This window comes from Thamnophis elegans, chromosome 2 (assembly GCF_009769535.1).
Source record: "Thamnophis elegans isolate rThaEle1 chromosome 2, rThaEle1.pri, whole genome shotgun sequence".
NCBI lineage: Eukaryota > Metazoa > Chordata > Lepidosauria > Squamata > Colubridae > Thamnophis > Thamnophis elegans.
Window position 1 is genome coordinate 12,440,793 of NC_045542.1, and position 17,194 is coordinate 12,457,986.

At 43.6% G+C, this 17,194-nt stretch overlaps 1 protein-coding gene across 4 annotated transcripts in view; it reads right to left on the bottom strand.

Moving 5' to 3' along the window:
* Positions 1–3,970: 3,970 nt before the first annotated feature.
* CDK16 (cyclin dependent kinase 16) overlaps positions 3,971–17,194 on the bottom strand; it is an 82,171-nt gene continuing 68,947 nt past the window's right edge. For 3 of the 4 annotated variants that reach the window (XM_032209578.1, XM_032209576.1, XM_032209579.1), the window contains 4 exons: positions 16,736–16,841; positions 15,717–15,759; positions 13,637–13,727; positions 9,553–10,061 (listed from right to left, as the gene is read on the bottom strand). In XM_032209578.1, coding sequence (XP_032065469.1) covers positions 9,910–10,061; positions 13,637–13,727; positions 15,717–15,759; positions 16,736–16,841 — 392 coding nt within the window. In that variant the 3' untranslated portion in view covers positions 9,553–9,909. Of the gene's footprint in view, positions 8,107–9,552; positions 10,062–13,636; positions 13,728–15,716; positions 15,760–16,735; positions 16,842–17,194 lie in introns of those variants that run through there. The other variant, XM_032209577.1, reaches the window with a different exon arrangement.

The following is a 17,194-nucleotide window of genomic DNA, read 5'->3' on the forward strand; positions in this document are numbered from 1 at the left end:
GGCCACGCCCACCCGCTTCCGACCGGCCGGAGAGGTGTGGCAAATGGGACGGAAGAGAGCGGACCCAGAGCACCATGTTGAATGCGGCCTGCGGTGAAGGCGTCGCGACGACAGGCCGCGCTGTCCGCGCTGCCCTATTGGTGGGCTGGTGGCGCGGGAAATTGAACGAACGGGGGCGGGGCGGAATGGGGCGTGGCGCTTTGATTGGATGAGCCGCGTTTACGGCGGGCAGAAACAAGAGGCGACGAGATTATCTTTCTCTTAAAACAGGCATCCCCAAACTTGGCAACTCTTTAAGACTTGTGGACTTCAACTCCCAGAATTCTCCAGCCGGCATAGGATAAGTGGCTGGAGAATTCTGGGAGTTGAAGACCACAAGTCTTAAAGAGTTGCCAAGTTTGAACACCTCTGTTTTACGGCATTCTTTTAAAAAAAAAATCATGGTAAAAAATGCGGGCGCCTACTCATGTATTGATCCTCTTCCGGCGCTGCTGACCGTCGTCCCGCTTCGGTGTCAGAATTCTTGCGACTGAAGTAACCATGGCCAGGAAGATACCGTGCCGCGATGCTTGCAGTTGCCATTTTTACTATGGGCAAGTTTTAAAACGCCTACTCGGCTAACGCCGCTCTTCACGTTGCCGGTCGAAATGAAATTTTGGCGCTGTGGTTTGAAGAACCGGGGAGAATACAGAGCCGAAATAGCAAGCTGCCTATAATTTTTAAATTGCTTTTTGAGAGATACTAAAACTCTCTCTCCAGCGGTTTTTAAAGTTATATGCGCATTCGGTGCCACATTTTCTAACCAGAGGATCTCACTACTAGTTTAAGTTCCTATGCAGATTTGCATAACCTGAATACGAGCGTGGCATTTTGTGTTGAGACAGCTATTTTGACTTAAAATAAAAATAAAAGCATAATTTGTAGAAGTTATTGAGAGTCCAGACTTAATACATTTTTGGAAGCCAATACTATAGAATGGACAGAATGAGACTTCCTGAAATGCAGCCATGTACCCAATTTTATTCAAAACAATTGTGGGCAAGGCAAACCATGGCTTGGCACAATGCATTGTAATTAAGTATGTGGAAAGTTAGCACCCACCCCTCTCCTAGTAAAATTAAGTATTTTAGGAAATATTAAAAAGGCAGAATATTATATTTCTCCTAAAAGAGAAATAGAAATCTTAAGGAAAACAGAAATTCAACCACAGATCCCTGCCCCCAAGCAGATACTAAGATGAGGCCAGCTTTTAGAAAGGCAGATTTGGTCATCCATTCAAGATGGATTCAGGATATTTTAAACAAATGCAGAATTAAGTAGAATGGTAGGATATTTTAGTAGAATGGTCAGGATATTTTAAACAAATGCAGAATTAAGTAGAATGGTAGGATCAGCCCTCACTCAAGATCCAAACCAGGAAAGCCATTAAGACACAATAGGAATGGCCCAACACCCTTTCAGAACACAAGCCTCTTCATTGCATTGTTGCATTGTTTAGACTTCTCAGGATACAGGAAAGGTTTATTTGGCAGCCAGGTTCAGAAAGTTAGCTAACATTGCAAGTTCTGAACCACCTTCATCATCAAAGTACGCGTTCTTATACATTCTCAAAGGCAGCGTAACACGGAAACACTTAACTCATTTCTTATTGGTTACCTTGAGGAAAAAAGCCTTATAAGGAGATGAGGGTCTTCTTTTGTTACAGGTATGGACTACATGTCATTAGTGAACTTTATCTGAACCTTGTGATTTGGACTTTTGATGTAGGGACGTTGGCTAGAACATCTTGTGGTTAGAGGCTGAAGACATTTCTTTTAAGCAAGCTTCTAACTATCCTTTTTATGCCATGTCTTCTTGTATTTTTAATCCATATTTTATTCTACTTTAGCATCACCCAGCAGGCTTCAAATTTGATTCAAACTGACCCTACATGGGAGTCTGACTACAACAGCCAACAGAATATATGCTCTTGCTACAGGAAGCTAAAGGGCAAGGCCCAAGAGATTTCAGTTTCAGTTTAATAAAATTTGTATGCCGCCCACTCCCATTGGGACTCTGGGCGGCTCACAAGCAAGATAAAAGCATTTAAAAAGTTAAGAAAAGATACAATTATTAAAATTAATGCACAATCCATTCAGTCTAAGTGGGGCTGGATATTAATCAACAGCCCCAGGCCTGCCGGAACAGTCAGGTCTTGGTCACTTTACGGAAGGCCGGGAGAGTGGTAAGGGTCCGGATCTCAACGGGTAGATCGTTCCACAGAGCCGGTGCAGCTACAGAGAAGGCCCTCCCTCAGGGGGCCGCCAGCTGGCATTGTCCAGTTGACGGCACCCGGAGGAGGCCCAACCTGTGCGATCTTATTGGTCGTTGGGAGGTGAATGGCAGGAGGCGGTCTCTCAGGTAGCCAGGTCCTATACCATGTAGGGCTTTAAAAGTAATGACTAGCACCTTGAAGCACGTCCGGAGGCCAATGGGGAGCCAGTGCAGCTCACGGAGGATAGGTGTAACATGAGTGTATCTAGGTACACACATTATCGCTCGTGCAGCTGCATTCGGAACCAACTGTAGTCTTCGAACACTCTTCAGGGGCAGCCCCAGAGATGGTATTAATAACTCTCTATGTATTCAGCTGCACCAGGACCTCAAACCCATGCGGTCCTGTCCATCAACAAACCATCTTTCCAATCAGCCTCCATGCTTCCAGTGGCCGTCTTCCCAATTGGAACTGAACCAGATGGATTTTTCTTCCAACAAGTCCATGCGGTTCTTTCACTGACTTTTCTTGCAATACCTTGTCTCTATCTAGCAACTCTCTACATTACACTTTACCTTTGATTTTTTTTTTTTCAAACTATCCTTCCCATGCAACGGACAGTCCTGCAGGACAGCTTGAATGTACACATTGCTTAAAAATGTCCCAAGTTGAGAATTATGGATGAAACATCAAAGCATACTTTGACTTTTATAGTATTTAACTTTGTGTAATTTACTTATTGCAAAGATGAAGCAAATTCTGTTGTGAAGAGAACAGGTTTACTACTAGTCTGCCCATTCCAAGATTATTACAAACTGTAAGTGCAATGTCTTAATTGTTATTACTTCAGTGGGCCAACCGTGGCAATCATTTCTTAAACTATTAGTAAATGAGGTCAGGATGAAGCCGTTTAGCAGTAATCCTCACAAATGTTTCCCACAAACCAGCATGCCTGCTCGTACCCTCCTTGGCACCCACTAGCCTCACTTTTTAGAAAATAAAAACACCTGCACAAATGCAAGGCACGATAAACAGGGATTATAGGAATCACTGAAATTGTGGGTAGCTTTAAATCCATCTTACTTTTTAAGGGACTGGTAGGTTTGTGGCAGTCCTTTTTGTAAAATAAAACAAGTTTTATCCAGCAGATCCCTATTCTCAAAATTCCAAACATCAACCCCAAAATGTTGGGTAACTAGGTCTTAGCATGTAGCACGACTATCTGCCATTAAGCCATGTTGGGTCACACAAAACTATAGTCACTTCAAAATGACTTATTTCTCCAGGTGTCCCATGACATGTATGAATAGAAATTTTGTTTTTCAGCAGGACAAGCTTCTTTCTAGTGGATCTATTGAGGTATGCTGATAATACGGTATTTTTCATAGAAGACTGTTATCTAATCTGGCAACAGTCTTTATCAAATGGCTGGCATTTCATGAAGGGAAAATCCTGACTTCAGAGGATTTCCCCCCCCCCCCCAGCCCTATCAATGGGTAAACTTCCTTGTGAGTCAGCATGTTATTTCCATGGTTTTCCCCCCGAGGAATCTGAAGGTGCTTTACAGTCCTTACTGATATGAACTGAGCATCTGGAAATATTGGTAGGAGGAGAAAATATCTAAAAGGCAGTCAAATGTTTTTCTCTTCTACTGAAGAAAAAGATCCCTTAATTCTTAATCCCAACTCAAGATTAAATACAACAGCATACACTGAAGATTGTTGGAGACTTTTAATCAGTTCCATACATTTGGACATGGTGCATTAATTAACCCCAAAGAAGGTGGACAGAGCATGAGGGGGGAGAGAAAAGATTGTTCATTTTGTTCCTTAGGGACTTTTCTTCTATAAATGGTAAGCTTTGATCTTTGAAACAGAAAGTTCCTCCCCCAATTCAAGTTATGTACAACAATAGAGTTTCTTCTTCCATACTAGGAGAGCTGAAACTCCTTTATCTACTCCACTGATGTGGAGGGAAGCAGGATTGAGGTGGGGGAGGCCCATGGAGATAGTCCATTCCATATGTTAATGATTATCCATTCCTGGGTTTTTGTTTCCTGCAAGAAGAGGTTGGTTGCTTGTCTCCAGTCTAGAAACAAATTGTGAGGTTCTGCCCTTCCCCACCCTCCTCAAAAGCAACATCCAAATCCTCTGTACATTCATTATCCAACAGGCCATCTTCAGTCTTCTTCTCACATAAAAGCTTGCATAATGAATTGTATTAAGAATACATCCATACTATAAAGCAAACTGGTTTAGCCATCGTGGGTGGCATTTGTCCCTGCTGTCATTTCTGAGAATTCTGAAACCTCAGTTTAGGACCTAAACTGCTCCCAAATTCTCAGCATTATTCTGAACTCACACTTCCCCAAATTCCTGAACTCAATAAAGTCATTTGTGTCTGGAGAATACCTCATTGTCACACCTCGGCTACATTTTTCCATATTCTAGAACCTCATTTCTTCTCCTTTGGCAAAGACAGAAAATGGGAATTCCATGAACTAAACCAGATTAGATTCTGGATCCCTTCCCCAAAGGTAGCCCTGTATATCTTGGCCATGTTTCTCTGTTAATTTACTCAACCACAGCATAATATGAGTTCCTGACAGTCCCATACAGATTCAATACTTAATCAGCTATGATTTGTGGTTCTTCACTAGGGTTAAGAGGTCTGTTTGGATTAACAATGGATAAAGAATGCAGCAAATCAACCCTTAAAACTACGGCCTCAAGTGGGGTCCTGAATCCAGAGCTTGTGTTACCTATGATTCAACACTGTTATTGAGTAAACCTTAAACTGTCTCCTGATCTCCCCAGTTTTTCTGATGGACTCCTTATAAGTCCTCTAGGAGCAGGATTTTGAGCAACCTCAGCTATAGACTCACTGTACCTCTATAATCAAGATTCTGACAGCAAACCAAGTCTAGTGCTCTATCGTATTGACAAATTACGTCTGCAAGAATGGAAATAACAAAACATACATATGATTGTTAAGTTCCTGCTGGAAGTATGACCTCATTTCAGATTGACTAAGGACAGGTCAGTTTTGAGGGCAGAGAAACTTTTTGAACCACTAGGTCCAGAGTGCTTCAGAGACATGTTCCAGGGAGGAAGGCGAGAACTCTGATCAGAAGGGACTAGAAAATGATCCCTCAACAAGAGGTTTCTGATTCTAAGGTGCAGTTGAAAGGAGACCAAAGAAAGGACCTGGGAGGCCATTGTCAAAAACCCAGTAGGCAGTAACTAAGGGAAGGATCATGCAAGCAGGTTAGTGGGCTAAAAAGGACCTGTGGATATTCACTAGGTTGAAGGAAAGAGGCTGGTCTTTCCTGCTTATTAGGATGTCTGTGTAAACACAACCTTCTTATCTCCTGAGCTGAGCACTGGTTACTTTCAACCTATGCACAGAGGCTAATGCTGGGCAAAGTAGTGTAGGCTAGATTTTTCCCCAGATGTCCCCATTGCATGGACAGCAGCATCTGAATGCCAAGGCAAGAGGTCACCAGCACCACAAACTCCTTGCATCCCAGGGCACAAGGTAGGCTACATATCTGTAGGCATTTTCAAAAATCCTTTTCAGTTGCCTGAGCGTTGTAACAGTAACTAGAATAGTTCATCGTATGGCTCTCATCAAGGGAAGATCTTGGAACCTTATAAGCGCTTCATGCTGCATATAAAAATGGTTACATATGTACATATATATATATATACACAGACATACGCATGCACGCACGCACGCATACATACATATATATATAGGCTGTGATCAAACAGCAAAAATTGGTACCGTCTTGTCTAATACCCCTGGAGCACAAACTCTAGGAGATGGATCTCCCCACCCTTCAGTTCTGTGCACCGAAGTTTCTGTGCCCTGAGCTCAAAGGAACAGTCCTGGCCTGGGGAGCTGTGATACTGTTAGGCGTTTCCCTCTTCCTGTAAATTGCCTCTCCTAGTTGTAGGAGAATTGGAAGCAGAGGGAGCCCAAACACTGAAAATACACAGGCAGGTCCCATGGAGACTTTTTTGTCTAAATATTGAAGGCTCTGGAATACAGAGCTGAATCTCTAAATACTGCAATACACAGAGCAGGAGGAAAGGGCATCAGAGTCGTCTGAGTAAAGACCAAAAAGTCAATCCAACAAGCAGATAGTTTTGGAGGGATGTTGGTCAAAGCAAAGGGGGGGCTAGCTCCTCCAGAAGCACAGACAGGAGTTGATCGATCTTTGAACCAGTGAAGACATAGCTGGGGAAAGGGCCCATTGCCTCTTAAGTATCTCTGATTCCCAATGGTAGAAGAGGTAATTGGAGTGGCTAACTGCAGAACAGTTGCTCTGTTCTGGTTTACTTTGGATTCAAAAACAGAATGGGAATTATGTAATCCACATAACTAAGGACTAAGAATCTGCCACTGTAAATTGTTGAAAATTGTAGGAACTGATGTGAAAATCTAAGCAGCACTGAGACAAGGCAAATGATTTCCATAGAGACCAAGTAAAGGTTGGCATTACATATGTTTTAGACGATTACTCCCATATTCCTAAACTTCTGATCCTGCTGACTAAGGATGAGGGGTGTTGTTGTCCAACATTTTTGGAAAGTGCCAAAGTTTTCATACCAAAATAAACACAGCATCGGAGAAAGATCTCGATGGGCCCGTTCTAACATAGTCGTTTGGAGATAAGAAATGTTAAGACAAGCTACAAATCATGATCACCTAGGAACTGTAGTGTACATAAAAAAACGAAGAACAGGGGTGAGAGAACAAGGCACAATCCACTGGGAATTGGATCCACCACCCTACACAAGGCCTACTAGAATATCTGATGCTTGTGTCTGGACTAGTAGTCAGTGGACTGCGTCTGGAAAGACAATGGAAGAAATGCGAACCCTGAGTACCAAGCAAGTAATATAAGAGCCGTAACAGATGAACAGGAGTTAAGCTACGATTCAGAGCACTAGCCAAGCACAAGCCCAGGCGAGGCACCAGTCAAGACCCAGTCAAGGGTTCAAAACAGAGACTCCACTTTGGTGTGAGAAGGAGATAGAAGCAACTCCAAAACTGAGCAAAAGGGGGTTTGGAAAGAGGGCACCCTTGCAGCCAGAAAGTCCCAATAAGAAAGAAGACAGGAAAAGAAGGACCATCTTTCCAAAGATTTGGAGAATTCTCAGAGGACACCTGGACTTCAAAACACACAGTTAGGCCAGGAAAACAGAGTCCTCACCACTTCCAAAGAAAGTGATTATAACTGGGGAGGAGGAGTCCGCTCATTCATCCTAAATGCTAACAAACCTCCCCAATCCCATCAATTCCTAGATTATGGAGTGCAAAGGATGGAACTACTCTGGCCCCAGTGCTTCTCCTCCCTCCACCTGGCCCACTACTGGGATGAGATAGGGAGGGGATTGGCTCCCTCAGAGTTAATACTGTACACTCCCCATTTCTGGAGAGGTTAGGGTATGGGGGGTGTCTCTCTCTCTGTATAGATATTTGTAAATATATTTATAATATTGCATTGAAAAAATAAAACTTAAAAAATAAAATGAAACACCATGTGTGTGAGAGGGAGGGAGGGAGAGTCCGTCCCAGCGGCACAGAGAATTGGTGGCTGGCTTGTTGGTGCCAGGAGCGGTCATTTTCTCCTCGGTTCCAGGGCCCCCCCACCCTTGCCCAGCAAATTCCCAGCACAGGTTCTCATGCCACAGTTCAATACCAAGAAGCCACCAGTGGAGACAGTCCATGGGGTGGAGGTGGGGGGTGGGGGGTGGGGGAGAAACCTGGCTTCTTTCTACCCTTGCCAACCCAGAACTGTAGACTTCAAAGCAGCAGGCTTGGTCGTCCATTCTGACCATTCACTGTAGGGAAACAGCAAAAGTGTTATAGATAGAATGCATTTTGCGCCTTCTCCCAACTTCTAGATCAGCATTTTTCAAACTTGACAATTTTAAGATGTACGGACTTCAACTCTCAGAATTCTGATTGCCAAGTTTGAAAAACACTGTTTTAGAGGGTGTGGTGCCATTAACATTCCCCCCAGATTCCTTCTAACCAGGGCCGGATTTTCCTATAGGCTAACTAGGCTTCAGCCTAGGGCCTCAAGATTAAGAGGGGCCTACATTCAAATTGTTAGCAAAATTAAAATTACACTATTCTAAAAACAGTGAACACTAAAACACTGAACCGGAAATAAGGAGAAATTCTACGCATATGACTAATAAACAAACATAAAAATGTATTGGTTAAGATCGTTCCAGCGCCGCGGCAGTTGGGGAGCCTGCCCACGTTCCCGGCACCGGCGGTCGGGCGAGAGGCACGGCCGCTCCCAGTAGCCGCCCCGTCGACGCGGAGCCCACCAGCAGCCAGGCAGGTGAAGGCGAGGGGGCCAAGCCGGGCAGCTGAGCGCAACAGGGGAGGCGGCTGGCCTTGCTGCCTTTGCCGCAGAGCAGAGCCGCCCTCCGTCGGGAGGCCAGCTATATATATTGATATATATTGATATATATATCACAGTAATGATGTATTTTATTGTCTCTCATGTAATTTACAAACTTAAAAATGGGAGGTGAAAGGGCCTCATGTGGAATAGCCTAGGGCCTCTTTTCATCTAAATCCGGCCCTGCTTCTAACGTTTCCTCCTCAACCCGGTAGTTTCTCCCTGTCTCATAGAAATACTCAGCCTTGTCACAATGCTTTGAGCAATCTGGAACTACATTTTGTTTTGTAATACGGATGCAAATTTCACATTCTCTCCGCAACCTGATGAAGCAGCCACATTAGGTAGGTCCAATATTTTTAGCCCCATTTTATGGACAGAAGAGCTGTGGGCTAGAAAATGCAGCTTGCCTAACACCGCTTGATGAAAGCATCACCAAGTTGGGTTTTGAACAAGGGCATTTCAATCCAGTTGCAACTCAGTCTCAAGATCCTAAGGTTCCAATGCCACCTGCTTTTTGTCTCCTGGTTCCTTCCCCACCCCTCCATCATTTTGCTCCACTTTCCCTACTTCTGATCCCAAATTTCTTCAGCTTTGAACGAATAGGGAAAACTTTGAATTCGGGATGCACTGAGCTAAAAAGACTCAAGTCTTTGAAAGAGAGGTGCCAGGAAGACTTTAGTCAGGGTGACTGAGAGAGGGGATGGTGCCAACTCATAGAAGTAGCACTTATACTTATATACCACTTCACAGTGCTTTTACAGCCTTCTCTAAGTGGTTTAGAGAGTCAGAATATTGCCCTCAACAATCTGGGTCCCCATTTTACCCACCTCAGAAGGATGGAAGGCTGAGTCAACCTTGAGCTGGTGAGATTTGAACTGCAGTTACCAGTCAGCTGAAGTAGCCTGCAGTACTGCACTCTAACCACTGTGCCACCTAGGCTCTCATGATGATGAGAACAGGAAGAAGTGCCAATGGAAGTGGGTGGGGCACAGATACCTAGCCTGGTGGCTACAGTTCAGTGTCCACTAACTGGAACATGGTTGCTACTTATGGGAGGGGTGAGAGTGGCTACTGCATAACCACACACACAGATGTAGCGTTAAGCAGGGAGATGGGAAAAGACTGATTCTCCAAGAGAGCAGTTTTTGGAGATAGAAATGGACTATCAAGGTGCCCCTTCAGTATCAAGAAATGTGGGCCACCATTCAGGGGGAGGAAGAGACTTTTATTCAAAACTGAGGGCTAACGGAAAAGCTGAGGGAGTCCTGTTGACAGAATTGCTCGACAACCACTTCTCACCTGATTCAGGCAGGGAAGCAGATCTCAGCCCAGTCTCCTTCTGTAACTGAATCTCCTTTAGTGCAAATATTGATGTTGCTACAGGAGAAGAAAAGAAAGACACAGAGCCAGTGAGATAACCCTAATTACTAGATCTGCTATTCTATCCTGCTAGCATGTGAACTGATAAAAGGATTAAAGTTGTGTGTGTGTGTGTGTGTGTGTGTGTGTGTGAGAGAGAGAGAGAGACAGAGACAGAGAGAGACAGAGTGGGAGGGAGGGGGGGAGAGAGAAAGAGCACATATTGGCAAATGTTTGAATCCATTTTTATGGATTTTATCCCATTAAGGGAAAGTAGTAGATACTGGTTTCCTTCTGATCAATCATGTTGATCCTCAAAGACTGTCTAGACTCTAGACAAGTCCCTGCAGTTTTCGTGGCAAGTTTTCAGAAGTGATTTGCCACTGTCTTTTAACTAGGGCTGAGAGAAAGTGACTGAGCTAAGTCCCCTCAACTGGCTTTACGCCTAAAGCAGGAAGAGAACTTAATCGTCCTCCAGTTTCTAGCCTGATGCCTTAACAACCATACCAATCTGTTAACATTCAAAACATGCATTCTTCATTGAGCTTTGATGTATGGAAAAATGAAAGTCATTGATTAGAAAATGAATGTTAGTGGTTCCATTATGGCATGCGATGAAATATATATTGCATATTATCCGGTTCTCAGTTATTGGCCCATTTGAAATTCTTAGAGCAGTGGTACATAACATTAAAGAAAAGTATAACAACAAATAATGTTGTCACAATAGATTGTGTAAAACATGTGACAGTGAAGTTTCATTTAATCTAATGCTATGAATTTTCAACAAGTGTTTAAAATTCAACAATAAATATCAGCATTTAGGTTACGGGAACAAAAACTTCAAATAGATCCTACATGGGAAGACTAAGGGCTCTTCCCCACAATCTAACCACAGATGGAAATCTATTTTTAAATGGATAGCAATAGCAATAGCAGTTAAGACTTATATACCGCTTCACAGGGCTTTCAGCCCTCTCTAAGCGGTTTACAGAGTCAGCATATTGCCCCCAACAATCCGGGTCCTCATTTTACCCACCTCGGAAGGATGGAAGGCTGAGTCAACCTTGAGCCGGTGAGATTTGAACAGCCGAACTGCAGAACTGCAGTCAGCTGAAGTAGCCTGCTATACAGATATGGATATAGAAGACTTGTCCAGATGTTAACCTCAGCAGACCTACCCGGAAGGCAGCCTGAACTCATCTTCCTGATCCAGTTTTAAAGCGATGTTTGGCAGTTTCTTCCAACATAAACTAGAATGGAAGGGGTTTCTATCAAGATAAAGTTAGGGGCAGGACATCTATGCCACCCCAGCCATTAGTCACTGATTTTTATGTGGGAGGAATTTATGGATGGGAGAACACAGGATCTGCTGCTGTGCCAAAAAACCAGCTTTCCCACCAATTTTGCCAAGCCACAGATGATAGGAAAAGCAAGAATAATAGAGAAAGGGGAGGACACTGGAGTAGTGCAGTTAGTTCCCTGCCACTTACAAGCCTAGGAAGGAAAAGTGGCAGGGCAGGGGAAGAGAAATGGAAATAAAACTGCTTTCTGTCCTTCTCTCTCATTGTTTCTCCTCTCACCCATGAGAAGGATGGTACTTTGGCTGCCAGATTTCCAATCTCGCAGATTTGTTACTTCTGGACTTATCTACTCCTTTCCTCTGCAGCTCCTTGGGCATCACTCTTCTAATTCCATGGAAAGCTCACTCTACGAGCTGACCGTCCTGCAGTTTTCTGCTGCCAGTAGCTGACACCAAAGAAGCTATTCCTCATTCAGCCTCCTCCCTGCCCTTCTTCTGCCTTGTTGAGGCGGAGAATGAGGTGAAATTGAGGTCAGTACTTCTTTAGGCTATTTTTCTAGCGGCCCTGTTTTGGAAGGCAGCATTTCACTGCTGCCATGAGGAAGAGCCCCCAGATAAGAAAGTGAGCTCATCTCAGAAAATGGGAAAACTGAAGTGCAGGTTAATTAAAGCTAGGCTAAATAAAAAGGACAGGAGAAGCAGGAAGCAGATCTAAGGAAAAGACTCTTCACACAATGTGCCAGAGAGTCAAATAGTAAACATCTAGATCAGGAGTGCCAAACCTGCATGCCGGATGTGGCCCATGGGGTCAGCCTGGAAATATCAAAGGACCAGCCCGAGGTGGATCTGCTGATCAAAAATTGGCTGCAGGGGGGCTGTATGCCCATTTTTGGCCTCCACAGCTTCCAGCAGCATTCTGCCGGCCAAAAACAGGCCCCATGGAGCCTCCACGTGGCCCGATTTAGGCTGGCAGAGTGCTTCTGGAGGATGGGGAGGCCAAAAACGGGCCACACAGGGACCTCCCGAGATATTCTTGCATAACAACTTTTCTACGCATCCCTAAAACAGCGCAAAATGTTCAGGATCATTGATCTTGGGTTGAATATCTGATCAGATCACCTGGAAGCCAATGATGCTAATCCTATTCTTTATATAACTTTTATAAAAGATTACAAGGGAGAAGGTTCCAAGAAATTTATTTTCCAACCATTTCAGAATTTAAATGGTCACTATTCGGACAGAACTTTCAACTAAACAAAACTGCTCAGAAACAGAAACATTATATTTGGGGAGAAGGGAAGCAAAGGCATTTACAAAAGTGTAAACGCACACACACACACAACTGAAAACCAAGTTATCAATAGCTACATGCCTGCAGTTTTCTGGATATGGTAGAAAGAGCAACTGAAAAAAAATATTCACACCTTGAAGAACAAGTGAGCTGCACTGACCTAAAAAATGTGGAGAATTCTGAAAGGTGTAATCAGAGTCTTATTTTAAGATGTAGGGCATTTTTATTGTTAAGGCACATAGGATCCTAACACTAAGATCACTTGACAGTTACATATATTTCAAATTATTATTTACTATTAAACAATGGGGTATAAATTTAGAAACAAAAGATTTAGTGGAGTGTGAAGAATAAGTAATAGATGTTTGCCTGTAATACCTGGTAGAAAAGATAGGAACATGGTTATAGTAAAGAACTGTGGAAAGGAAGAAGGGAAAAAGCACATATTGAGCCTGTGTCAAATGTCCACCATGACCACTCTTATCCTGGCCAAGCCCAGCATGACCACGTCCTGGCCGCCATCACCATCCCAGCCCTCTGAGGTCAAACACAAGCTTGACACGTCCCTCAGTGAAATCGAGTCTGACACCCCTGATCTAAATCTTCTGTCTTTTGTGATTCTGAATTGACAGGAAGTATGAAGATAGCTGTTATATGCTGAAGTAACTGATCAGATTTGCCCTGCAGCCTTTAGCAGGAAATTACACTAACCCACTAGATGAGCTGAGTAATAAAATAACTGCAAAAAGAGCATGGGTGCCCTTAAATTCTTAGCCCATCAATGAAAACGTCCACTCCACTACATAATAACAGATGGAACTGAGAAGTTAAAAGAAGTTAATGGAGATGTCATTCTCAGCAAGAACTGGTCATAGCATGCAAATGAATTCATGGTCATCCACTTGGTGTTTTCATCACATGCCCTTCTCTTAACCTTGTTCTCATTCACTCAACCACTACTTCACTCCCTCCCTCCCTCCATCTTCAGCCTGCACCTACTGTCTGGAAGTTTGAGGACCCGCTCTCCCAGACTGTGGAAGAACAGGTGACGCATGGCCTCATCTGCAGAGATCCGCTTCCTGCCCTCAAACTGCATTTGGGGAGAGAAAAAGAGAAAATAGAAAAGAGATCAATCTTAGTGACTGGATGACGGTTGCTAATGGCATCTAGCTTTTTGCTCCTAATACAAAAGCATTTCCCCCCCAAAAGTTATCACATTGTTGGAATCACAGATTAAATTGTGCCCCAAATCTCCATAACATCAAAACACAACCATTCAGATACCTCTGCCTCCTCTTCCCAATGCTTATAACAAGAGAAAACTCAGAACAAACTGTAGTGCTGACCCAGAATGCAAGGAATGTGCAAAGTATGTTACTTTGATTTATATCCCACCTTTATTATTTTTTTACAAATAACTCAAGGTGGTGAACATAATTCGACACACTTTCCTCCTATTTTCTCCACACTAACCCCGTGAGGGGAATTGAGCTTTCAGAGTGGCCCAAGGCCACCCAGTCGGCTTTCATGGCTAAGGCGGGACTTGAATCAGTCTCCTACTTTTTAGCCTTAACAAAGAGACCAAACTGGGTGGAAAAGCCCCAGGATTTTAACTATCTTCAGTTACAAGGGTACTGTGGAATTGTAAAATATTTCTAATCAAGTATTGACTACATTTTTTTAAACACACATATTTTACACTCCGGGCAGGCTGCAAACAGCCCACAGGGCTGCATGTGGCAGGCTGTCAATCCATGCCTAGTGCAAAATATTTGAATTGAATCAATATTTGAACTTTTGGATCAAAGGTTTCACCTATTTTGACCAACGGACCAATGAATAAAACCCTGCCAGCAATGACCTGCAAAACAAGCAGAGGGGCTGAAATCCATAGCGTTCGAAAACTCTTTTATTTCTCCATCTACAGTCACATGTCATATTGGTTTGGTTTGGTTTGGTTTATTGGATTTATATGCTGCTCTTTTCCCAAGAACTCAGGGCAGCGTACAACATTAAAAAAAAAACACATATCGCAAAAGTTAAAAAAAATAGAATATCCAAAAAACAAACCCTATTAAGATTAACAATAACATTTAAAAAAAGAATTCGATTAAAATTAACAATAATCGATAATTTGTTTTGTTTTGTTCAGGCCAGGCTGGCTTGCTGGGAAAGCCAACTTTTTAGGGTGCATCGGAAGGACCGGAGGTTGGGGATTATGCGAAGCTCCGGGGGCAGCTCATTCCAGAGGGAAGGCGTTCCCACAGAGAAGGCTCTCCCCTGGGGGTCGCTAGCCGACATTGTCTGGCCGACGGCACCCTGACAAGGCCAACTCTGTGGGATCGCACTGGACAGTGGGATGCTAATGGTGGCAGTAAGTGGTCTCGCAGGAATCCTGCGCCTAAGCCATGGAGCGCTTTAAAGGTCATAATTAGTACCTTGAATCGCACCCGGAAGACAGCCGGCAACCAGTGCAGGCCGCCTAAAAGGGGTGTAACATGGGAGCACCTAGGTGCCCCCATGATAACCCGCGCAGCCGCATTCTGGACCAGTTGAAGCCTCCGGGTGCTCTTCAAGGGCAGCCCCATATAGAGAGTGTTACAGTAATCCAGGCGAGAAAGGACCCACAGCACCCACAGGTTGTACAGGGAGGAATTAAGGTAAGCAAAGCAGATTTCTGCAGGAGCACCTGCTCTATGATGGATCCACTTGATGGATGCTTTTTAATGTATTCCACTTTGGAATTTGTTTTGTGTCTACGCGCATATATGCAGACATTCCCAAAGAACAGCTCTGCAACAGTCCTTGAAGATAAGCAGCTTTACGTGAGGTCCTAATTGGTAGCCCATTTTGTCCAGTGCATTTATTCTTTGGGGACAAGACAATACTTTTTTTATATGATCTCTATTTGTTAATGAGGTTGACTGTTGCTTGCTTGTCATGGCAGGGAAGGTTTTTCCACTGCTTAGGGATGGGGAAAGAATGTAAGTAGTTTAGGATTCCTAGAAGAAAAGGTCAGAGACCTGAAAACCTTAATTCTCCAAACAAACAAATAATAATAATAATAATAACTGCTCACCTGCAGCAGCTTTCCTAAAAGGTCAACCCCATCATTGTCCAGCCTGTACAATTAGGAGAGAAAAGAAAGGACAGATTCATTAATTTCCTGAGGAAAATTGTAGCTTTGCTTCCTGGGACTGTTATTCTCTGACACTGATGCTGCTATCCAATGTCCTTCCAACATCTGAAGATATAAAATAGTCCATGTCCCTAAGTCAAGTATTCATTTGGAACTGCACCAAAAAGTCGTCAATGTTTCTTCCACCCTTGGGAGCTAAGGAAGGCCCAAACAAAGATCTTGGTAACCCGCCTTTCTTCCCAATAAAGCACAAAGATTTTAACCAAATGCTCATTGATGCATCCTGGCAACTCACACCCGTGTATTTGGGTCTTGCCTGAAATTCAGCAGTGAGGGTCCCCCGGGCAAAACTCCTTGCCTGCATCTCTGCTGAAAAAAAGAGCAACTGAACAAGAAATATCTTCAGTACAATATCCTGGGAGGACCTGATCCCACTATCTTTACTCTTGGGCTATCTTTACTCTTTCCACACTGAAAGAAGGAGAAAGCAAGACAAGTTATTTATGGCTGCACAATGAGTCCATATGTCTCTTTTCTTCTTCTTAAGGAAGTCCCCATTCTTAATGGTTGAAAGGATTAAGGAGCCAAGCTGGCACAGTGGTTAGGGTGCAGTACTGCAGGCCACTTCAGCTGACTGTTATCTGCAGTTCAGCGGTTCTAATCTCACCGGCTCAAGGTTGACTCAGCCTTCCATCCTTCCGAGGTGGGTGAAATGAGGACCCAGACTGTGGGGGCGATATGCTGACTCTGTAAACCGCTTAGAGAGGGCTGAAAGCCCTATGAAGCGGTATATAAGTCTAACTGCTATTGCTATTACATGAAATTGTCCAGAACGTCCTATCCTAACTCTTCTGAGGACGCAGCCATCTTTCTCCTTCTCTTTTATGAGATTATTACAGCAGCCACGTTGTCACCTATTATCAAAAGCTACCATATCTGAACTACAGGCTGACACTCACCGTGGGGCGTGGTTGATCAGGGCTTCAGAACGGTATTTGGGGTAGTTGTAAGCCCGGAATTCTTCATTGGACAGGATTCCAGGCCATGTCTCTTCATTGGGTGTCCCTGGCAACAGAGGAGAAGAAGAAGCAGAGTTCTGAAAAGTAGTTTAAAAAAGGGACTTCCAATTTTCATATCACATGAAAGTAGCAAAAAGATGAGAAACAAGTTCATTTCAGCAGCATAGCCAAGACTTTCCCTCTCCTGGATAGTTTTCACTCCAGCTGATAGGGATGATTCCCCCACCCCTTTGTTCCAAGCTCCTTTTCTTCTTCTGAATTGTATCTTTCAAATTTCAAGTGAGGTCAGAGACAATTTTTTTTTAAATGACAGGCTGATCTTGGAGTGTTTTAAAAATATTACTTGTTTTGGATCATCTTATGGTGTTTTAATTGGTATTCCCTGAAGAAACTCTTAAC